Source organism: Drosophila suzukii, chromosome 2R (genome assembly GCF_043229965.1).
Source record: "Drosophila suzukii chromosome 2R, CBGP_Dsuzu_IsoJpt1.0, whole genome shotgun sequence".
Lineage (NCBI taxonomy): Eukaryota > Metazoa > Arthropoda > Insecta > Diptera > Drosophilidae > Drosophila > Drosophila suzukii.
The window spans coordinates 19,113,528-19,138,176 of NC_092081.1; the positions used below are offsets into that span (position 1 = coordinate 19,113,528).

Genomic DNA, 24,649 nt, shown 5'->3' on the forward strand with positions numbered 1-24,649 from the left:
TCATAAATATGCATGTGTTTTGGCATGCTCATCTATTTGCCATTCATTCGTTTGCGACTTAATTGGGTTTTGAGCAAAGTGGCAAATATTTATGGGTCCTTTTGCTGCATTTAATTAAGCCTGCTGATTTTTGATTATCAGCTGGATTTTTGTTTGATTTGGTTGCAAGTTTGCACAATACATTAACAATCATTACCTGAATTTTATGATATTTAAATATTACAAGTAGTTTCAACTATAATATAATAAATATATATAAAAATTCATTATTAGTATTCTACAAAATAACTTGCGAACTTTGATAACCACTTTATTGAAGGGTCGGGTAGCAAAGAGCACTTTCCCTCCATCAATATAATATTTCCCCCTCAAAGTGCCGCCCTTAAAAACCATTATAATATCCACAAATATGGCAAAAATAATCGAATTGCCGCAATGATGGGACCATCAACGACTTCTTGGCTTTCGAGGGGCTCACAGGATGGGGTGTGCTGCACCCAAAACTGTTCTCCAAACCGCAACTAAGGACACAAAACGTTGCCTTGAGGCTCGGTTCCGGCCAATGGGTTTTCCCTCTGCGGTTGGCCGCAATGTCAAGCCCTTTGCGACTAATTAGTAGAGTTTTGCGGTGCAGAAAGGTGAGTAATCATTAATATAAATATGCAATCCCCCCCGGCCAGAGCCGTTTAAATGGGTATTTAAATCGGTTAACTGGACCATGGGTGATAGCGCCGCCCAGTGATACTGATACCAGCGATACTGGCGGGGTTAAGTCCAAACTTTCGTTCGGGCCATGTGCAAAAACGTGTTTTGTACTGGAATCTGGCACTTGGAAAAGAAAAGCCAAGGAACTGAATGCTGAATGGCCAACAAGAGAGAGAAAAAGGACGAGCAAGGCGCGCGCAGTTGAAAATTCAAATGTTTCTGCTGGAAATTCGCAACTATTAGCTGGGGAAAATTAGGTTTTAAAGCTACAAATATTATATAATTAAAGGCTTAAGGAGTTTATTTACTTATAAATATAAAATGGTTAGAATTAGGTATATTTATTTATTTTTGTGGAATTTTGTAACAAAACATTGGCCTGTTGAAACTTATATAAACTGCGAAAAACTGTGCAGAATCCCCAAAGCCAGGAAAGCTGGTTGAGAGAGAGAGAGAGCGTGTCCTGCTGACACCGCAAGAGAGAGAGAAAGAGGTCCTGGAAAACTCTCAGGAGCTCTCTGCTGACTGATTTCCAGCTGGAGAGAGCCATTTTCGAACTAGAATTATGTTAAGGCTGCTGCTGGAGATTCTCTGCTCTGATTCTCTGTGCTGCTTTCTCCTTTCTCCAACCCCTTTTCTCTCACCCCCCCCTGCAATCCCTATCCTTCGGTTAGTTTAAAGCCCTTGTTGTTGTTGCCTCTGTGGCTGCACAGCGCATTAAATGGGTGCCACCAGGCGTATGCGTAATTTAAATTTAAATTTGTGTGTGTACATATGTCTGCCCCTAGCACCTGCCACCTGCACCACCCACACCACCCACCTGAGCCCATCCCCCCCCCCCCCTCCCCCCATTTCTCCACTCACATCTTGTGTATTTTTGGCCCCAGTTGTTGTTGTTGTTGTTGTTTTGTTGCCGTCTGCTTAGCATTTGCCTCAAGTTTTGTTAATCAGCGCAATTCACATTTCTGTTTTCTGTTTTCAGTTTATTTTTTTTTTACTGCCTCCATTCGCCACTGCTCTCTCAGAGATTTTGCAGTATTCAAAAGGTTTTTCCTTTACCCACAGAGACCCTCATTAGCGTAGTCATTGTTTTAGCAGAGCCAGCTTTTCGCCAGCCCCGCCCCCTCAGCCCCATTCGCCCCTTCAGCGATTTCATTTCAGGTTTTCAGGTTAAGGCAAGGAATCTCTGGCCGGCACTCGACGAATAATTACCAATTATATGGAACAGACATCAAATATGCAACCGAAATCTGAAAACCTGAAAATCTGAAAATCTGGTGTTGTTATGTGGCCAAAATGGACCAAACTGCAGGCGAGCTTAAGTGCCACAAATTAACCGCAAGCGCGAAGTCCTGCGTCCTGCGTCTCGCCATCCTGGCCCATAATTACGAGTCTGAAATATGAATCCTTGGCCGAAGAGTCCTGTCCTGTCCTGACTCGGTTATGGGCCAAAAGCGGCATGAGCCCTCAATGAGTTCTGCACTGAGAGAATAGCAGATGGCAGGACTGGCCATTTTAAATGCAAAGAAGGTTTTGCCCTGCGAGGATTAAAGCTTACTATTTTTGACATTCGCTTTGCCCTGGGAGGTCTTCACTGGGAGAATGTGGGGTTGGAGAACCCCTGACAAATAGATAAACTCATAGACCTTAGGAGCTTAGCTATGGTCCCTTGGTCAAGCACTGAAAACAAAAATCTTTCCTAATTCCACTTTTTATTTTAGCCTGTTACTAAAAACATTAAAACCTTAAACATTTCTTTTCATATTTCTAAGAAAATAACTTATCCATAACTATTATATAATATCCACATCCAAGTATAGACAAGATTTACGGTTAAGTACTCAAAAATGTAAATACCAGGGATCAAAAATGGGAGTTTTTTAATTTCGATATCATAAAAATCACACTTAGGATTATATAACACTAACATAACAAGAAAAAGGAAAGCTTCTTTTAATCGGTTTTATAATCCCGCATTGAACTAACTTTAACTTTTTCAAATTGGTAGAAAAACTAAGAATATCTTGCCACTTTTATATAAGTAGAGTAAAAGTTAGAAAATAACTTTAATTCTCCAATCGAAAAATATAAGCCTTCCCATAACGGTTATTCCATTTCTTTATCATAAAAATAATAAAATTAATGTTATTTTCAGATCAAAAAAAATTCGTAACTAATAATTTTATGATTTTTCATTTCCGCCATTTTTCTCCCAGTGCACAACCGCTGTTTTAGGGCCTTTCTCGTTTGGTTTTGTTCTCAGTTTTTCCCTTTTTTCGCAGCTCAACTTTAATAATTAATGAGCAGCTAAAAATGTCACGCGGTGCGGAATGGTTTCGGCCTGGCCCAAAGTGGAAAGCGAATGAGGTTTGGGCTTAATTGGGTTAAAGGGGTGGTTCGAAATGGGGCGTGGTGGAAGTTCGGGGATTAGATGGGTTAAGAGCCCAAGGAGTTTAAGAGGGAAAGTAAACCAAACTCACCTTGCAATCGTCGCACTGATTGATCAGCGAGTAGACCTGCCGGCAGTCGAAGCGGAAGAGGATCTCGGCCAGCTCGCAGGTGATCCTGTTGGCCAGGTTGTCCACGTCCAGCAGATCGCTGAGGACGCGGAAGCACTCCTGCCGGTCCGAGAGGCTGGCATTTAGGGCCAACGTGTGGAGGGCACTGAAGACGCTCCTCTCGCAGCAGTTGCGCAGCCGCAGCACCCTCAGCCGCTCCAGCAGATGGCCAGGTGACTGGAGGCCGCACAGGTGCTGCGGACTCGACTCGGCGGAATCGCCCAGATATTCAAGGCACTGTTGTTGCTCCTCCTCCACCGGCTCCTGGAGTGGCTCCTGGGCATGCAGATGGCTGTAGGACAGCGTTGGCTCCGGCACCACCTCCTCGGTGGTGGTGGTGGTGGAGGACACATCCTCGTCCACGTCCTGGTCGTCGGTGGTGGTGGTGCTGCTGCTGCTGCCGCTACTGCTACTGGTGCCCGGCGGCAGCGGGGAATTGCTCTCGGTGGCGTCCATCGCGTAGTCCCCACCGCGGCGCAAACGCATCTGGGCTGTCTTATAGTTTACGAAATACTTGACTTTATTGTTACTGGTGGCACTCCGCTTCGCCTTGGAGGCCGCTGGCTTCAGTTGCTGCTGCTCGGCGCAGGATCGGGGGCAGATTGGGGGCCCGGGTCCCTCATCGACCCAGGCCATGGGCAGTGTTCCAGCCGAGCACTGACCCTGTGGAGGAAAGAGGGGTGGGAATTGGAGGTTAGTAATCTTGTTTATAGGGGAAAGTTATATTGGGGTAATGGGAACGTTATAAAATACTCAATTCTTTAGTTAAAAAAGGACACACCATACACTTTATTTTAGGAACTCTACCTTTTCTTACAATTTTATTATATTTTAATATTGTTTCCAGGGAAAGAGGTATTGTAATTATAATACAATAATAAAGATTATTTCTTGAAATATCGTATGCTTAATCCGAAATCATTGGATATCAGGCAAAAACCATATCTTTTAGTAAAATAGCATATATAATCCTTCATCTTTCTAAGAACATTATCTTGTAACCCACTTATAGATGTATTTCTAACAATTCAATAATACATAAAATCAAATGCCATAGAAATTGAAATCGGAAATCAGTACAAATGTTCTTTTGGTAAAATAAATCTTTAGATATTAGTTATAATCGACCATCTTCCTAAGAACACAATCTTTAAAATCTTATACTTTCCACCATTTAAAATAATGATAATATCTTATTCTCAGCTTGCCACTTAGAAGACACCGCATATGAAAATGACATAAAAGAGACAGTAAATTCAGAATAATAAAACTTTAAGATCTAGAAAACGACTTATTTAAGAGCTTGCAACCAAGATTTAAGACTGACAATTGAAGAGAACACTTAGCCAGAGATTTGCAGTCTAGATTTTATATGACATTTAATCTTTTAGTGGGAAAGTGCTAAGCAGATACTAAAGATAACCTTAGGTTTAAAATGGTTTTAAAGATTGATTCGATCATTTATTCCAACCAGATGCAAGGGCAAAGTAATCTGTACTGCAAGTTCATTCATATTTATTGGTATTCCCCATTCCTAACACCGCTTTTCCCTCCATCAATTAACTGTCTTGTGTGATTTAAAAATTAAACCAACCGACTGTGATAGCCACGCAAACACACAGGCCACCCAACAACCACCCACCCACACACACACCCACACTTACACACTCACAGGGGAAAACCAAACCAACGGGGAGCAACAACAATATGCAGCTGGAAAAACAAAAAGCACACTGGTATATTGGAAAAGTTTTGCTCGGCTAACAACAACAGCAAAAGTCATAAAATGCAAAAAACAAAAAAAAACAAGTAAATAGAAGCCAAAGCAGCGAACAGCGAAAAAAAAAACAGGAGCATTGAGTGCATAAAGAGCTGATGTTTTTTGTTATTAAAATGACCGCACTTCGTTGGAATTTTCCACATGCTTGCATAAAACTCAAGGCGGTGGGCAAAGCTGTTGGGGGGAGGGGGGGTTTCGGAAAAGTGGGCGGGAAAAGCGAGTACGCGTGGCTGCAGAGTTTCCGTAGAACACTTTACGGCATTCACTATCAATATTGGAGTACTCCTGCAGCAGGAGCAAAAAACAGGAGCTCTGCGAAGTTGCAGCGGGAGCTTAAAACCTTTCGCGATTTAATCGTTTTCCGGTTATAGCATGAATATTTATGAGCCTGGCAGGAAAAATTATTTTATCCCGATTGTTGGCATCCGCCTCATATTGCACATCCGATGAAGATGCTTTTTATGGCCTGCAGCGAATAAGCTTGGCATTATCCAATTTAAGGTGATGCCAAGATGCTTTACTGCAATTTTCATTCTAATCCAAATGGATTATTGTGGGATCATTTTATTTCTGAATCCATATTTCATTATAGCTTGGGTTAACCAATTTTATCTACTTTTTTGTAAGTAGGAATTCCAATATCAGTCTAGGGTCTTATGACACTTGCTTAACTTTTGACTTAGGTGCATGCTGGATTTATGTTATAAGTTCAATATACCCATAAATCTATAAAATGCTATGAGACTGCATAACCTATTTCTCTGTATTTTCAGGGGTTTTAAAATAAATCAAGTCAGCTAGTCAAAAATAAAACAAGTGGCATAAGGCCTTAAATAAATGTCATCTGGTCTATAAAATATTATGCAACAAGCAAAGATATATACCTCTGTTATTGCAAAAGTGTATATATACGTTTCATTTAATTGATAATTGGATATGAAATAAATTCCCGAAAGAAAACCATCCAATTGGAAAGGTCAGACACAGCCGTTGTTGTAAGCTTCTTAGTGAAATTTTAAACATCGGTTTAAGTCCGAATAATCCGACTACTCGTGGGTTGAATAATACCCAGCATTATTCCCTGGAGTATGCACCGGAAATTCCTTCTTTTTTTTTTTGTTTTTTATTATTGCCGAGCTGAGAACAAATTCAGAGTCGGAATCAGGATGACCCTTTGAACTTTGGGGCCGTGAGTAATATGCAACAATCAACAACTCTCAATTGCTGCGTGTCCTGTGCGCCGAGCTCTGTGTTCGGGATGTCCTGTGTGCCCTTTTCCCCCCGATTTTCCCTTCCATTTTATCCCCCTTTTTCATCCCACACCCCTGCTCAATCGTTTTCCATGTTCCCGGGGCAATAACAATAAGCAGCAGAGAATTTCACTTGCAATACGCACAAATATGCCCAGGCCGTGGGGCTCGAAGGGAGGTGGTCTTAACTCAAATGAAAAATCATACAAAAGGGAAACTAATACAGCAAAGCCCCCACACACACACGCACATGCTGACAGGACATACACACACACATGTATACCCGTTGAGAAGGACGAGCACGTGTACTGGCGGCCATTGTTGATTTAATGGCAGACCAGCTGCGGCCCAATGCACAACAATGCGGCTTGGGGGACCAGAAAGGGGGAATTGTACTGGTACCGGGGTATAAAAAATAAAGATAAATCCTTCAATTCGCAGCAGGCAAAATAAGAAATTACAGTTCCTGTCCGGGGGCGGATGTCCTGGAAGTCCTCCAAGCCCCCCACCCACTTGGGTAACTTTGAAAACTTTCCAATTTCAGCTCGATTGCCAAGTTGGTAATGAGCTGCTATCCACTAAAACCGGGTTAATAATTCATTTAAGCCTTTTCCGAGGGGGCACTCCCCACATAAAATTCTTAGGTAACCCCCCTTTAATTGGTATTCCCATGAATTTTGTAAGCCAAAATATCCAACATCCGACACACAGTCCTTAATATTTCCTGACTCGAAAGTGTTAAAATCCATTGCCATAATTGTCTTACCATTTTCGGTTGCATATAGAGCATATCGAATGCAGTCAGCCGGCCAGTCAGTGAGGACTACATGAAATATTCATATCTGATGGGGGGAGTGGTAAAGGGGCTGGGGGAAATTGCAACAGGAATTCCAATGGCCAATGGCCAATGGCCAAGGACTACTGGCTAGATGCTGAAACATTCATGTGTGCAGGACACTCGGCAGCTGTCTGTAACCCTCTGTCTCAGTCTACGTCTCTGTGGCGGGGTAAAGTGTTCTTATGCAAGTTGTCATTAACTTTGCTGTGGACCTGAAACTGAAACTGAGTCTGACTGACAGCCAGATGGCTTTGGACTTTGGACCTGCCACTCAAAATACCATATTATAAAAGCAATTATGGTGATTTAAAAATGTGATTAAGCAAGAAAGACAGATACATAACAGGGAATTTAGTTTTAATCTGGAAGTTTCTTGTATAAGTCGGAAAAACTAATTTTCTTTTTTTACTGCATACTTTTAAGCGTCTATCAAAATGATTTAAGACCATAGAGAATTTCTACACCTCAATAGATAAACTAAATACCATTGATTTGTAGAATTATGCAGCAATACATTTTAAAGCCGGAAGATTTAAGGATTCTCATTTATAAACAAAAATCCTTTTTCATTGCATACTTTCAGGTGTCTTAGAAAGTGATTTCAAATTGGTGTAGATTTTTTTGGAACCCAAAGATAAAGGAAAATCCCATCTATATGTAAAATTAAGCAGCAATATATATTAGACCGGAAAATCCTTGGAACATCACTTATATTATTTTGTTGCCTACTTTTAGGCGCCTTTAAAAGTGATTTCGAAAAACTTAAGATTTCTGTGTTTTCTCAACCTTAAAAAAAAAAAAATTCCCATTGGTACCACATAATCTAGCATTTCTTTCCGTGTACCCACTCCCTGGGACATTGCACACGCCCAAGGAAAACAGAATGGGGGGCGCAAAAACTCAAACAATGCCGGCATAATGGAGTATGCATTATGGCTAATGGCACACGCCTACAACTACACATCTGTGCCCTCTGTAGATAGCCGGGGATGTCCTTTGTGGCTGCGATCCTTTGTGCAGGTTGTGAGCCAGCGAGGGCCACAATGTCTAATAAGCCGAGGTCCTAAATGCTTAGACAATGAAAATGGACTCGGCCTCCCCCCTCCTCCGAACAATGTCAGTTGGAGGGACAAGCCGGGGTTGCAGGGTCTTTGGGGTCCGAGGAGGAGCCAGAGGCCTGACCACTTGACCCATGACACCATGTCAGCTTAAGCTTAGGCGACAATCTCTGATGGAAGTGTGACATGGCACTGGTTAACCCCTAAATGCCCCAAGAAATTAATGCCTTGATTAGTTGTGCAAGCGAAATATTATTCAAAACTTTTGCCAAGTGCCCGTCAGAACCTTCTCGGAATGGCGGCAGGAATAGGAATGTCAACTTCTGAGGCCAGAAAGGGAAAAGCCCAAAGTGCACTTGAGCTAAACACCAGCAGTTGCAGCTGCAGCAGCAGCAACATCTACGGCAGCAACATGCAACATGCAACTACAATGGCAAACGGCAAACGGAACCGACAACACTTTAAATGTTACAGCTTAACCTCGACGGGCAATTCAAACAATGTCCTAGCTCACACACACATCCACATCCACACACATCCTGATAGGGACACACTGCATGTGTATGTCAAATTTTAACGCCTGTCAACAATGCAGGCGGGAAAAAAATGCAGCGGCAATGGAAACGACAACAACAGCCCAAGAACATGTCGCAAGCAGCACTCAAATTTTCAAATGCATGCATGCAAATGTGTGGGTTAGCGATACCCTTCCGAGAAAGGATATTACTGGGACTCGAATGTGCCATTTCCCGGAACTCAGAGCTTGTTTGGCCATAAAGCTTGTGTAACTGGAAATCATTACGGGATTTCCGAAGAAGGTTTGTTAAAAATGTAGCTCCCAAGTAGCGGAAAACCAAAATCAAACATCTATTATATTTCTTCAACCTTCATAGACTCCTTTCTAACCAACTTACACCATAACACCATAACATAACACCAATTTTAAAGATAAAGATCAATACCTCAACTTTTTGGAATATATATTAAATCCTCAAACAGAATCCTAATGAAATATGTTATATGTATTTGTAACTCACAATATTTATTGATTGAATCCTTGTGGTTTCAGGTACACCCACGCAGATATCAAAACCCTATTGTCTTTCAAATGTTATATCTGTTATATGACTTTTTGCAAATCTACTTGTATTGATAGTGTGTAGTATCGTGTTTCCAGCACTTGTACAATGTACATATCCCCCATAGAGGTATCAGATATTCGTTTGTTGCCGCATTTTCGCTTAGATATTTATGCAGTTCGTCAGTGCTGGGGTTTTCCATGGATGTGGATGTGGATGTGTTTTGCAGGAGCGTAAAAAGTGACAGGCGAATGGAGGGTGGGCTAACACCCACACACACAGATACAAACTGGCACAGACACATGGCCGCGTTGACGTGGCTGAAAGCCGCAAGGGACAGGCTTTCGAGGAAGGGGGGTTATGGGTAGATATAGGGGCTGGGGATGAGGAGGTGTCGCTGGAGGTTGGGCGTAGGCAAATTGTTTGTCACATGGCCGGGCCAGCTCCCAATTTCCCCCTAACCCCCTGCATTTCACCTTGATGGGTGGTGGGATGTGGGTGGTGGTGCCATTGCCGTTTTGTTGTCAAAATCATAAACATGAACCCGACCACGCCCCCTTCCCACTCGCAGCCATTTCGCATTGTTTTGCACATTGTCGAACTGCAGAAGTGCAGAACTGCACGCATTTGCCAGCTGCATTGCTTTGCATAACAAGTGTAATCCAGCAGCTCAGCTCCACAATTATGCAACAATTTTCGATGTGCAATTGGCAGGCAAAACTGGCAAAACTGGAGAAAACCAGTGAGTTCTCACTGGCGGAAATCAAATCAAATGCAAATAAAAAGGGAAATGCGCAAAAATCTGGTATCCAGAATACATAATACAGGAGAGAGAGTATCCAAGGATCCAAGGCGATGAGTGGGGCCGTCAGGTCGTTCAGGACAATTACAGTTCGTGCATTATTCAGTGAGGACTCCCAGAGGTCCACTCCAATGAGACAAATGGCTTCAGCACGCAACTAAAGTGGTCCACCCCAAAATGGTGGGGTTTGGGGTTTCGACTGGGATTTTTATGGACTGCTTTACCGAGAATTTGTGGCATTTATATTTGATTTGGCAAAGCAATTAAATTTGTTTCTTTTGTGCCCGCAGATTCCATATTTCTCACATTCAGTCATCAAATATTTGCTAGTTTCTAACACATTTGGCTCATAAATAATTTGCATTTCCCCACAAATTCCTTTTATTTTGGCAGCGTTGTTTATTCAATCATGGGGTATTTCGGACACAAAAACAGTTGAAAAAACTAATTTGTTAAAGTTTGCTTTTAAAGTTAACGGAGCCATGATTAAGGTATAAATAATTCTAGTTTGTTTCTTAAATCAAAGCAAACGGTTATAATTGGTTTGTTACTGATCTTATTTGGCAAAGCTTTATATATAGATTAAGTACAAAACTATTATATCTACACCTACGTTTTATTTACCCATCAATTATTTTTCTTTATTTTTATAAACCTGGCGATTAGGAGCCGGGGTTAATGCGGGAATTATGTTTCTGGGCCATTAACAAAGGCAATCCATCAAGTTGAAGAGCCCGCCGGCGGGGGCGTTCATATCATTTTAATCATATTTAAACAGCGCCTGTATTTATCGCTCATTATTTATGCATATATCAATCTATATGGCCACGAGACCCCATTAACGGGCAAACAAATGCCCCGAAAATTCGTGGAAAAACCGCGCCCAAAAAAAAACGAAAGCCACACGCACACAGCAAAAAAATGGGAAAGCAAAGGAAAGTTGAGGAAAGGACACTGGAGAGAGCGAGGATTAGAAGGTGGAGAGCTGTTAACCAAGGCAAAAAAGGCGACGCACCTGTCTGTCTGTCACATCACATATTTGTTTGGCTAACACACACGCACACTCTGATACGCAAAGGACTCGCAGGATCAGGCGCCTGTCGTTATGCCACACAATTTTATCAACATTAATTTGTCAAACATTTACCGGCATTTCTCGTGTATGGGCCTATATGTTTGTATATCCTTCCCCGTCTAATGAGAACAATAAGTTGAATGAATTTAATGAAATGAGATGTAAACATGTGGACAGCTGTGGACAAGCCAGGACAACCAGGACAACCAGGACAGGCGGGCAAATGGAGGAAAAGGACCCTGGCCATTGTTGTGTGATTCCCCCCGCCTTTTTGTGGCAGCTCCCTTTGGCGCCACTCGCTTGTTTTCGAACTCGTAATGAAATTCTTGAGTAGAAATTCATTTTGCAACTTTTGCTGAAACAATGCTCATTGAATAATTTACGCCCTGCGCCAGCACAAATGAAAAACCCAAACGGAACGAGGGAAATGGGGGGATGTGAAAAGTGGGAAATGGGAAATGTGGAGATGGGGAAAGTGGGCAATGGGGTGTGGAAAACTGCAGCAGTGCTCCACTTAGTGAGCTTTATACTCCTCCACCCAGTCCCTGGGCAATCTACGTGCTCGGGATTCAGGCGCTGGGCATAATTGCATTAGCCGGATGCGCTGGATGTGGCTCCCGTTTCCCACTGTCACTTTACCGCCCCATTTTCGACCCGGGTTAATGTAATTGTTTTGTGTATTTAGCCTGGACATTGCATTCAAGTATCACGACCTGCTGGTCCCCACCTCCCCTAATGAGCCAATCAATGCACGCGATTCCTGCCAGTGGGGAAAAGTCCCATTCCGGCCCCATTTGACAAGCTCAAAATGCAAATGGTTGGCAATTAACGTTTTCAGCACGAAGGTTCTTCTGGCTCTGCCCCTGATTTTGTACCCTAATCTCCGCCAGCATCTTGGCACCAGGCTAATCTGCAGCCAACTAATTAAACTTTGTCTGCACGGGCGCCTAATGTGCTGACATTTGAGCCAAGAATCACAGTCTCTGGGCCACAAAGAGGTTCTCATCAATTATTTGGCTCTGTCAATTGCCAATTTTTGATTAGTTCTGTTTTAGTGGCACTCGAGCTTAAGTCAATAGTTCAATTCGAAAAGCAATTAAATACTTGGAATTGATTTCATTAGAAGTAGTGAGAAGTACTCAATACTATTAAAAATACATTCTATTTAAGAAATATTACAAAAATATAAAATTGGATAATTTTCAAAAGAGTTTATTGAGTCTCATTAATTATTTGGCTCTGTCAATTGCCAATTTTTGATTAGTTCTGTTTTAGTGGCACTCGAGCTTAAGTCAATAGCTCAATCCGAAAAGCAATTAAATACTTGGAATTGATATTATTAGAAGTAGTGAAAAGTCCTCAATGCTTTTAAAAATACATTCTATTTAAGAAATATTACAGAAATATAAAATTGTATAATTTTAAAAAGCGTTTCTAGTAAGGAAATAAGTGGAATTGAGTCTCATTAATTATTTGGCTCTGTTAATTGCCAATTTTTGATTAGTTCTGTTTTTGTGGCTGTCGAGATTATGTCAATACTTCAATTTGAAAACCAATTAAAGACTTGGAATTGATTTTATAAGATGCAGTAGGAAATCCAAAGTGTTTTTATAAATACAATAAATAGCCAAAAATATATTGAAGCCAGAAAAAAAATGTATAGTATTTCCGAAATATCATTTAAGCAGTGTTCAAAGTGTTGAAAGTGGATTAACAGATCTAAATATAACATTTAATAGTTTTAAGCAGATTTTCTAGTGAGAAAATAAATGTGAAATTGAGTCTCACCAATTAATTCTCTCTGTCAATTGCCGATTTTTGATTAGTTATACATATTTAAGTGAGCTTAAGTCAATAGTTCAATTTAAAAAGCAATTAATACTTGGAGTTGCATTGCAAATAGTTAAAAATATTGTACTTTCGGAACGACTTAATGGTTTATAAAGTGTTAAATTGGCTCTCAGTAAAAAATATGGCATCATTTTAAACAGATTTTCAAAATACGAGCTATCAGAAATTACAAATGGAATTTCATATTTCTCCGTTTTTTATTTGCTCAAGAAAAGTACTATCGTTTATCCTAAAATTTCAATTAATTAAAAGCATTTCTCAATTTATTGATTATTCATCAATCACGTGCATTTTTAATGGCTTAGCAAGATAAATATTCAAAGTGAAATCTCTTGGGCAAAATATGTTTTCAGCGTATATCCGATTTTAACATTGTTTTCAACGGCTTTCAATTTAATGAAACGGCACGCAAGGCGAAATAATTTGCATATGGTATTTCCTGTAATCAATTGCAATCTTTTCATTCGATTGAAATTGCGAGACCAAGAGCAGAAATCAAGGGAATTAAACTCCGGGCAAATAGCAATGGGAAATTACCACAATTGATGCATATAGACATCGGGGCATTGAGCAGACGATATTCCACAGAACTGGCATCGTTTGCCTGCAGGCGGAAAATTTATGACAGTTTTCGGTTATTTGTGTCTGGCTGGGTTCCGATGGCATGATATCTGGGTTCTGGGTGCTGGGTGCTGGGTGGTTAATACCCGGGTTCTTCGGCAGTGGAATGATGTAACCAGAAGGAGCAACCTGCAGCAGAAACAGCAGCAACTGCTTACAAAATAATTGATTTTGCACACATCCTTGACACAAATAAACACTCGCTCGGCTCTGCTAAAGTTGAACCCACCATTGGGGGTCGTTCTACACTCTATGCTCGACACACTATGAAAATTCTGAATTAAATCCGCACAAAGCTAAAGGATTTTTAATTGAATTTGAGGGGTTTCAACGGCTAACTCAATTCCCCAGTTTGCCGAGTTACAGGCGAAAGTTTAATGAATCCAATGAAGTTTTTACACTCGATTGGAGTGTTTGTGCGAAAAAAAGAAAGCAGGAGGCAGAGCAAAAATAACCAGGACTATGGGGTACTTGGCCTGGGATGCGACTGATTAAATCACCTGAAAACCTGAAAACGAGCAGGGCAACGCAACTCGATTCTCTCATTCTTCGACTCCAGGATATTGAGTTTCGAAAGGCACTCGTCAGCGGGGCCAAGTGCCGCCACATCCAGCCAACTTTCTAACCCTGCACTCGACACAGTGACAAGGACCTCGGCTGCAGGATGCCTTTGATTCGCTTGAATCCACTGGGGCATCAACACATCCAACAGGCCGCCGAATACTGCGAATGCTGCCATCATAAATTCTGCACTCGCGTTTGCAAAAACTGCCACCGAAAGAGAATGGCAGAATGGCAGAAAGGGCAGAGTGAAAGGGCCAAAAGGCAGAGATTAAACCACTATGTACTGTGGACTAAGGACTATGAACTGGGGACCATGACGTATCCAGGGTCCATGCTGAAGAACTGTTGGCTAATTTGCAGCTTGAATGCCGGCGTGTCGCCCTTTTTGGGACACGGCTTAATTGAAAGTTCGGACAGGTCTTTGTGCTGCAATTTGATCTCGGCATTTTTGGCCTTTGCTAAGCTGTTCTAACACCTTAAAAGAGAAAGTGACAAGGGCAATCTTAACCCATCTATATATCGAAAATGCCCTTTTTGTGAAACGAAGATTAAGTTATATTAATTTCCTATAAAATAAAATGAAAGAACTCGTAAAGCTGCACGCATATGAAATCTAAAAACATCCTTATAAAATATGGTTCCTCAAATGAGTTGTTATAGAAATCGTTTATGAAAAGCACAATCAAAATAGAGCCTCTATGAAAATTCTAGGTAGGTCTTAAAACTTCCCTTAACACATAACAATTAGTGACAATAAAACATTTAAAATATCTGTTATAATCGCTTGAGTCTTTAATAAAAGATATAAGTATTTTTCTAACAACTATGAAATAAAATAATACTATATTTGTGCAACCCAAGAATAAATTAAAATTTATTAGAGTCTAAAAACTGTCATATAATTTTTAGATACCTTTCTGATTTTACTTAGATTTTTTAAATTATAATTAAATTCTCTTCACGTAATATTCTAAGATAAAGTTGCCTCTACCTAAGATACTTTCTGTTAGTATCCTCATCAATACGAAAATCGCAATTAAGCGAAACCATAATAAAGTAAAAAGCATATAAGAAAGGTTTAATTAGTTTTGTTTTACGATCCTAGCCGTAGTCCTTGAAATGGCTTGATTGATTTAATTGCTTAATTGCCGACTAGTTGAATGATGGACAATCGAAATGAAATACATTGGCTGGGAGGTGTTTTCGCTTTTACCCCGACAATAATTGGAAAATCAATAGTGCGGCACCGACTTAAGGAATTGCCAGTTGAAACTCGATTCCGGCTAATTGTCTGTCAGTCGGAGAACCAACTAAGTTGCGGTCCTGGGAAACCGAAAGGCGCAAAAGGCGGCAGACAATTCGATTCAATTAAATTTGCATTAGGGCGAGAATGCATTAATAAATATTAAGATCTCAATTACACTTGGCAGAGCCAATTGAGGGGGAACCAAAAGTAGTGGGGCCTCCATAGGTGAGTGGTTAGCTGAGGTTTTTTGGCAGTCAACCAAGAACGAGGCAGCCGAAAAAGAACGAAATCAATTGAAAAGTGTTTGTCCTCGTACCTCTGTTTCTTCTCTTCCACTTTTTGGCACAATTACCAAGGCATTTTCCTTGATTTGCAGCACGTTTTCCCAGCACTACCGCTGATGATTCCGGCCAAGATGAAGACGATGATGACGATTCCGATTCCCATTCCCATTCCCATTCCCCGATCCCCCGATTCCGGCAATGATGAAGCTGTCGTGGCACTTGAAGTGGTCGAAGATGTGGCGCACAATTGTCACAACGAGCACGGTACTATGTACTAATGTACTATATAGCGTGGAAAAAAATCACTTTTTCCTTTGGCAGTTTGAGTGGCAAGCCAACAAAACCAAAGTAGCTGCCACGATAGCGACAATAATAATGTGGAAAAGGCCTGGTTGGCAGTTACTTCCACTTCTCCCCACCCAAAAAAAAACCCCAAGGCTGCCGTTTACCAAACTTTAACGGACTTTAAAAGTAATGAATTCCAGTAATCTCTTAGTTTTGCCCACAGAAGTAGGCAACTTTCCACCTGACACAGCCATCGAGATGGCCAACAATTGACAGCAGCTTTCAATATTGCCGAGTTGAGTCGCCTGCATTAAGAGTCCCTTGAAATGCACACAATTTGTATATGCATTCGAGTGGGTCTTTGTGCGTGTTCCATGTATTTGCCTGGTGTGCACTTAAGCCGAGCTTTGTTGTCGATTGCTCGACAGTTTCTTGCACGGAGAAAAAATGTTTCCTCAAGTCAAGAAACCATTCCAGTGTAAATATCTTTGCCAAACCAAGTATTAATGACTACTATCCACGCTTTTGTAGTCTCAAACTAGTTAGGTAACTTATAAGTTTCAGCATAAGATAGCCAAATTATTCTAAACTAAGGCTTCTTTAGCTTAACTTGTTCTATCAAAACACAAGTGTTGTAGTGGAGGATTTAATATAATTATGTTGGAGAGGCCCAAGGGAATCCAACCCACATCCGACGAATCTTAGCCGGAATTGTTGAGCACATGCAAAGTTGTCTAATGTGTATGTTATCTTTAAAGTAGCCTACTTCCTTTAAAGTCCTATTCCTATTTTAAGAATACCTCTATAAAATAAGGATATATTGAAGTCTGTAGAGACTCGAAACAGGATTGAGTTTTTCCACAGTGTGTATGGTTAGCACTTGATGGTTGAAAGAGGAATTGGAACGAAGAAATCCCCGATGGAGGTCCCAGCCCCAAGACAGTCACTCAAACGGATTGACGATTTCGAAATCGGGCCAAAAAAAATCGAAATAAAAGCCTGGACTCACCTGCAAGTCGGTTGCTGTGCCCGGCTGTGCCAGATCACAGGCTGATATCCAAGGATTAAGGCGTGTTAGCGAAGTCGCAGTCCCTAGAATGGACTTCTTCAGATCCACGGGTGCTGGCAAGGATGTGGTGGTGCTGCTGCTGCTGGCTCCTGCCGACTCGGTGGTGGCGGACACGGCGGACAGGCTGTTATCCTTGTGGCCGATCAACTGGGCCGTCTGGGCATCAAGGATGTGGCCGCTGGCCTCCCGTTTGTTATTGTTATTATCGTAGTTGTTGGCGAACTCCTTCGAGTGACTGTCGCTGTGGTCGCTGTGCTGCAGGACACCCTCATCAATCAGTCGGCTTTCGTCCTGCTGCTGCTGTTCGGTTTCTGTTTCCGTTTCCGTTTCTGTCTCTGTCTCCGTCTCCCTCTCGCTCTCTGGCTCTGTGTCTATTTCCGTTTCCGCTTGGGGTTGCTGTTGCTGCTGCAACTGCTGCTGCTGCTGCAGATTGTAGTCCTCTTCGTCGGCGTCTTCGTTGAGCTTGATCAGGCGATCGAAGGACTCCTCGGACAGCAGGTCGTCCTCGGCCACCAGGGCAAAGATGTCCTGGTCCTCGTCGTAGGCCTGCGACGAGGGGAACTGCACGGTCAGGCCTGCGCGATCCCCCTCTTCCTCCTCCTCCTGATCCTCCCGCTCCTGCTCCTGCTCCTCCTGGTTGTTGGCCTCGCTGGAGGCTGTCACCCCTGGCGCTCTCGTTCCCGTCCCCGTCCCGCCTGCCCTACCTGCTATATCCCTGCTGCTGCTGCTCTCGCGTCGCCGTCGCCGCTGCTGCCGCCTGTCCGCAATACCCGCGGAGGACACCCAGGACTCGGAGTGCTCGGTGTGGTCCTGGTCGTAGTACAACCTCGGCGGCAGTTGTGGGTGGAACTGGAGCGCAAAGTCGAGATGGTGGGGCAGGAAGATGGGCAGCAGGTATGAGCCAGAGCTGCGAACGAATGACGATGACGACGACTCGCCAGTGGACGGTAACGTGGTTGCAACTCCTCGGTCTCCGCCTCCGCCGCCGCCTCTGCCTCTGCCCCTTCCTGCTGCTCCTGCCGCCGCTGCCGCTGCTGCTGCTGCTGCTGCTGCGGATGCTGCTGCTGCTGCGGATGTTGCTGCTGCTGCTGCAGATGCAGATGCAGATGTTGCTGCCGCTGTTGCTGCCGCTGGTGTTGCTGTTGCTGAGCTGATGCTGCTGCTGCTGCCACGCCGAGCCCCCGAAATAAACGCAAGCGCCATCACGACCAGCCCGGGTCCTGGCCGCATATTGACCTCGGGTTCGGCGGTGCTAGCATGGTGCAGGCCCGCTTGAGACGCGCTTGCGACTCCAATTCAATGCGAGTAATGATGGGCTCATGGCCCCATCATCATCAGTAGTGTGGGCTGCGGAGCGGTATTCTTGGTGGGCTTGGATCGGCTCTCTCTCGATCCGTCTGATCCCTCTGTTCCCAGGGCCAGAGCCGCTCCAGCTTCAGTTGCTGCCCTGCGTCCACATCCAGCACATCCGGCATGAATCCCGGCCAGATTCGCAGTTCCCTTGCCAGCTAATCACTGGCCAGCATTCGATTCTCGCGATTTCTGAACGACTTTTCGAAAACACACTCCGCTTTACGCTTCAATTTTCTGTTATTCTCATAATATTATTATTTAATTATTATTATTATTGTTGTATTTGTTGTTGCGTTTGCTGGTGGTGCACAATAACCTTGGAATTGGATTTGGTATTGGACATTTTGAAATTCGTTTGCTTCGTTGAATTGGTTTTTCTTTATCTTTTATTTTATTTTATTTTCTTTTGGGGGGTTTGGGTTGCTCACATAATTAATTAATTAAGAAATCTGCACAAAGACAAAGAAATTTGTGGTTAGGCACTTTTAGGGGCATTTTTCCGATTTTAATGTGTGTTTTTCAGTCAAAAAAAAAATTTGTGGGGGGAATGTTCGAAAATGTTTTGTGCGCTCACGCTCTCGATTTCCCAATGCGCTCTATTTGCGCTCTCTCAAAATCATTATGGTAATGCTAATGGATGGGAATGTGATTCGGGAATCTTTTTTCTTTTAGGAACAGGCTTTAATCAAAAGCTTTAAAACACCTTTTTCCAGTTTTCAAATTAATTTTTTTAAAAGATTTTCTTTGCATAAGGAGATAACACACGGGCACTTCGTTTTGCCGAAGTTTTTGAACGGTAAAACCGAACGAACGCGAACACCATACAAAAGAAGAAAGCCGAAAAAAACGGTCGTGGAAATCCCGTATATCTAACACACACACACACGCACACAGACACGGGCAGTGCAAAGAAATTTATATAATTCGCTGCTCTGCTTCTGCTTTCTGCTTTCTCTCAGCCGCTGGTTGTTTTTGTTGGCTTCGCTGCAAACACACACACAAAAACAGCGAACGCAGGGATCCACAAGGAGCACGAGGACTCGATTTGAATCGTGGGTGTAAGCCGCGGCTCTCTCGCCCACCCACACACACACTTACGCTCTTTGGCTCTCGCCTGCTCTCTCTTTTTGGTCCTTCGAGCGGACCAGCAAGTGTGTGTGTGTGCGTGAGTAGTTACTTAGGGCAGCCAGGCAAGCACTCCGCATGCCACTTTTTTTCGGATTTTAGCCAAGAAGAAGAAGAAGTTGGCCAGGAACAAGAAGAAGAAGATGGAGAGGGAGAGGGAGAAGAAGAAGCAGAGGCAGAAGAAGGACCTAAAGAAGTCGCCCCTTTCGCTGTATTGGTGGTAAGCCCATGCGTGTGTGTGTGTGTGCCTCTCTGGCTTTCTCTCTACCTTGGTATTGGTGTTAGAGCCAAAGTCCAAGAAGTGGAAATCGAAGCATATTTTGAAAAAAAGATATCAAATAATCAAAAAAAGACCCAAATCATTTTCCCATACTTTTTCAATAACCCTCGAGAACGTGTGTATCACAAAGGACTCGGGATTTTTATTCAGCATTTTTCATGTTTCATTTAAATCCTCGATTGTCCTCTTCGCTTTCTTTCTTTTTTTTCGGAGGCTTTCTGCCTTCGCTCTTTGTGTGTTAACTTTCACTTTTGTTTTATTTGCTGCGTTGACACTGCGCACACACACACATACACACACACAGACGCACACTCACACACACACACACGAACGCACACGCACACTCGTGGCTAGGTGTATATGTATAAGGATTTTCTCTTTTTTTTTTGTTGGTGCGTGTGCTGGCTGTGGGATCCTTTCATTTCAGTACAACAGCCGCTTATATAAGCCCGGAACGTAGCACGAAAACTTTGGAACACTCTTCAGCGGGTTTTGGGTTTTTCTTTTCGGTTTTTTGTTAGGATTTTTCCGTTCTTCCTATCGAACGGTTTTTAATGGGCGAGCGAAAAACTCCCCGAAATGCGGGGGCATTAATTTTTGCATTATATAACATTTTTGGTAAGGGGGCAACCGTACGTTTTCGTTGGCGAATTAACGAGTTCGAAAGCACTTTGGGGAACACTTTCTTCGAGTGGCAAATACTCGAAGTTACCTATGTGTGTGTTACCTATGTAAATAGGTAAATATGTACTATATACTCAGGGGGGGGGATGTCCCTACTTCTTCTTCTTCTTCTCCGCAGAGCGCAGCATCAACGGCCGTGTAACGGTTATTTTCGCATGTGTGGGCGGGGACACACGGCCGAATACGGGGGGCGTGGTAGGCAGGGCTCGAAAGTTATGCTTGACAGATTTTCCTGCTTCTTTTTTTCGTTTAACATTACGTTTTTACTTCGATTCGAGCTAGATATATGGGGTTAGTTTCGTATTTTTTCGTTAGTTTGCGCCCCCGATGGAGAACCGAGTACCGTTTGATTCACTGAGTTCGCTGTGGGGCTGATGCTGCTTGCCTTCAGCCAATGGCTGCTGTTTTTTACTGGCTAGGTTTTTTGGATTTTGTGTGTTTTTTGTGGACGCGACGTCGCAGGACAAATACCGTACAATCCTGCTTCCTGCTGATGGCCCCAAACGGCACTGACTGTGCCACAATTGCAGATGGCGCTCGACTGGAATGTGCGAGCGGTCCACAAGGAGCCGAGTCCTTGCCGAAGCCACCCGATGGCTGGCACGAACTCACGCCCGAGGGCTCAGCAGCTGACAAAGGAGAGCGCCATGCTCTCCCATGCGCTGTCGCTCTCCAACATTTTCCAGGACCTGGACCATCCTGCTGTCCGTTTAACAGAGCTCCCGCTGTCCGCTGTTAGATAACAGAACTTTCGAAAACCCATTTTTAGGGCCAGTTCGAGTTGAAGTAAGAAGAATTACTTGCTGCAGGGCACTTAATCACAGCAGCAGCAGAAAGAGAGAGAGCGAGTCACTCAGAAGTCCCCACTTGACTCGACTCATCTATTTCGTCCTGTCCCGACCCAATAGCTCCCATTCACTCCCCCTACGTCCATTGCCTTTACTTTTACTTTTCGGTCTCTGGCTTTTGTGTGCGCATTTCGTTATGGCGTTTTGTCTTTGTCTCACTTGGCCTAAATGTGTAATACCCTATAATGTCGTTTAATCCCACTCGACGTGTTTTAGTTTCGCCCGCCAGCTTACGACAAAGTCAGGCGGAATCGGAGTTGGAGTCTGAGTCGAGATGTTGTCGCAGTCGATGGAGAGATAATTACCAGGTGCCTCGGGAGGCGATGCAGTTACCCAATCACCCAATAACCCACTCACCCAGCTCCCAGTTCCCCAGTTCCGGTATCCTGCAGCTACTTGATTGGCAATTAGCGGCGAGGTAATGGGACACGGCCAATTGCGGATCACAATTAATAAGGCCCAGGAATACCAATTGAATATTGTCTCAATAATATTGATAGTTTCAAAATACCGGGGTAAGATTATATAGTTCAGAAATATTTCAAAAACTGCTTTATAAAGGTAGCATCAAATGTCTTTCTCTTAAAATATATGATGAAGAAAACTATTAACAAAAATGCAATAAGAAAGTAACGATTTTTTATATGACCATTACTAAGTTACTAGTTACATAATATAGTATAGTATTTTCTAAAATATAGTATATATTTTATATAATATATTATAGTACTTTATGTAAAATAAAAATCTAAATATTCAGTTGCTAGCTAACTTAAATGGAACCCCAATGGTTCCCCGAAAAATATAACTACAAATTAAAAAAAATTATTTAAAAAAAAAATTGTATATAAAATTGTATTTAAGTACTAGGTGCTGATTTACTTATAATCCAGTACCTACTCATAATATTTTAAAATGTTCTATATATTCATACACCTTCTTCAGTGGCCTAAAAATTTGAATAGGTTATTTTCGCCAAGTATTCCTAGCAGAAATGCGTTCATCGTAATTGTACATTATAATATAATCAATGTTTATAGGCGAACATTAAAAATTATTGTAGGTATTTGGTAACTAGTAATAATATTTTAATAGATTCTGTGTACTCTGTAAGCAATGACCTCCTAAGGTTTTTCGGTTATATTACTTTCGAAAAGTATTTCTCGCGCTCGTCTGTTCGCATCGTATCTCCGAGTTGATGACCAATTTGATGCATATTTCAGCCGGCAGTCCAATTGCGATGAACAGCCAAGGCCGCGCCGACCTTCAAACAGACACTCGACAGCGGCAGAATCGCTGGAATCAGTAGAATCGTCGGAACTAGAGACAGAGGCAGCCACTCACTCAATAGTTGGCGGTTAGCCGGGCCAAAAGGATGGGAGGACACTCGGTGGGCGGACAGACAGCACTTGAATTATTAAGTTTTCTTTTTGGTAATTAACTTAAGTAACTGCCACGACAAATCAAAGGGGAGGCCTAGCCATAGGGTCGTGGGAGGACATCGGACATCGGGCATATTAGCCACACCCGATCCGATGGAAGTGACCAAGTGAAGTGGGAAAGCAAAACAAACAGAAATCGAAAAAATACAAAGATTACTATATAACAACAAGGAGGCGGAAGAGGAAAATGAGAATGAGAATGGGAATGAGAATAAAGAGGAAAAGGAAGGAAAGCGGGCGGGAATCATTTGGGTTGGAAAGCAGTTTGCTTCAATTTATGCGCATTCCAATCAATAACTGTGACACATGCAAGGACAACAGGACAGGACGAGCGGAGAAAGGACCCCAAAACGCCACACGCCGCACGCCACCCGCCACACACACCACACACCACATACCACCCAAGAATCCGAGAGTCTAAGAACCAGCCGGGGAACCAAAGAAACCCAAGGAACTTAGGAACTTAGGAACCCAGGGAACAACGAGGAGAGTGAAAGTGCCAGGACATCGAGAACTTGGAAGATGGCTCGCTGGTGTTTGTGTGTTTGTGGCATGGATATGAATGTGTCAAACTTATGCGGGCGCACACCCACACACGGCCACGAGCACTCACACACTCACCCACTCACCCACTCACACTCACACCCACACTCACCCACTCGCGTGTCGGTGTGCGTGCAGAAATTGATAAGAAACGGAATAACCCTCAAGAAAATTTGCGGCAAGCTAACGTATGTGTGTGTGTGTGTGTGGGTTCGGAGGATGGGAGAGCACTGAGAAAATGGAAAACAAAACCAAAATGCCTGCACAAATAAGAAAATAATACCAACAACTAGGGGGAAAGTTAAAAGAAGAATCCTGGATACCCTTTTCGGTGATATAGTAACAAATGATTAACAAAAAATTCTTGATAAAATTGGGTTATCATTATACTTTATTGCTTTTTGTTAAGTATTATTTTATTAAAGATTCGGTTGCATGATATAAGAGTAAGTATTGCGTTAATCCTAACTTTGAACAACCTTTTATTATTATTATTAATTTATTTAGAATTCGGTTCCATGGTATAAGGATATATCTTATGTTAATCTTAACTTAATACAAAAACTTAGGTCATTTGCTATTTTGAAAAAAAAATCATTTTATTTTGGTTATACCTCTGTAAATAATATTGATTCTAACGTTATACCAAAGCTTTGTTAATTTACCATTTCTTAAATAAGTAATCCCTGGGTTACTGCTACCTCAATAAAATAAGATCTTCATTTCTTTTATATATTCAAAACTTATTAATCAAACTGGAAGACTTTCCTTTTGTTAAAATTGCTTCCATGCTGATTGATATCCAAAACTCTTTGGCTGACAAGATGTTATCGAGTGCATTACCAGGACAGTTTAGAAGTGCCTCAGGGGGGGGGGGGGGTTTTCGGTGGGTGTTACCGCTTTCGAGTCAGAATCAGACTCGTTATCATCTCCGCATCTGACAGTTTGGTAAGTTGAGCATCCAATCGCATCGCATCGCATCTCGGGGCAGCATCCTCTTCAACTTCTGTGCCAGCTTCAGTTTCTCAGTTGGCTGTTTCAGTCTCGCAGTTTCCCAATTTCGCCATTTCGCAATTTCCCAATTTCGCAATTTCCCAGCCAAGGTAGCTGCGACGCTCAGCTTTTCAGATATAACCGTTACAAGGACGCCGCCTGACCAAAACGAAAGCAAACGAATCGAAACGAGAGGAGAGGCAAGGAAAGCCAAGGCAGGGAAAGCAGTGGGTGGTGACAAGGGGGGTGTCAAGGATTTTGCGCAGTCCTTCCATCGCACAAGTCGCTCTGCTCATTTTATTTATTTTATTTTCCT

At 42.6% G+C, this 24,649-nt stretch overlaps 1 protein-coding gene across 4 annotated transcripts in view; it reads right to left on the minus strand.

Moving 5' to 3' along the window:
- Mid1 (calcium-permeable channel component Mid1) overlaps positions 1 to 21,039 on the minus strand; it is a 40,425-nt gene extending 19,386 nt beyond the window's left edge. The window contains exons 1-3 of one of the 4 annotated variants that reach the window (XM_036813220.3): positions 20,979 to 21,039; positions 17,006 to 18,867; positions 3,186 to 3,926 (exon numbers count right to left, since the gene is read on the minus strand). In XM_036813220.3, coding sequence (XP_036669115.2) covers positions 3,186 to 3,926; positions 17,006 to 18,295 — 2,031 coding nt within the window. In that variant the 5' untranslated portion in view covers positions 18,296 to 18,867; positions 20,979 to 21,039. Of the gene's footprint in view, positions 1 to 3,185; positions 3,927 to 17,005; positions 18,868 to 20,603 lie in introns of all 4 variants that reach the window. The other 3 variants (XM_036813219.3, XM_036813223.3, XM_036813221.3) reach the window with 3 other exon arrangements.
- Positions 21,040 to 24,649: the final 3,610 nt, after the last annotated feature.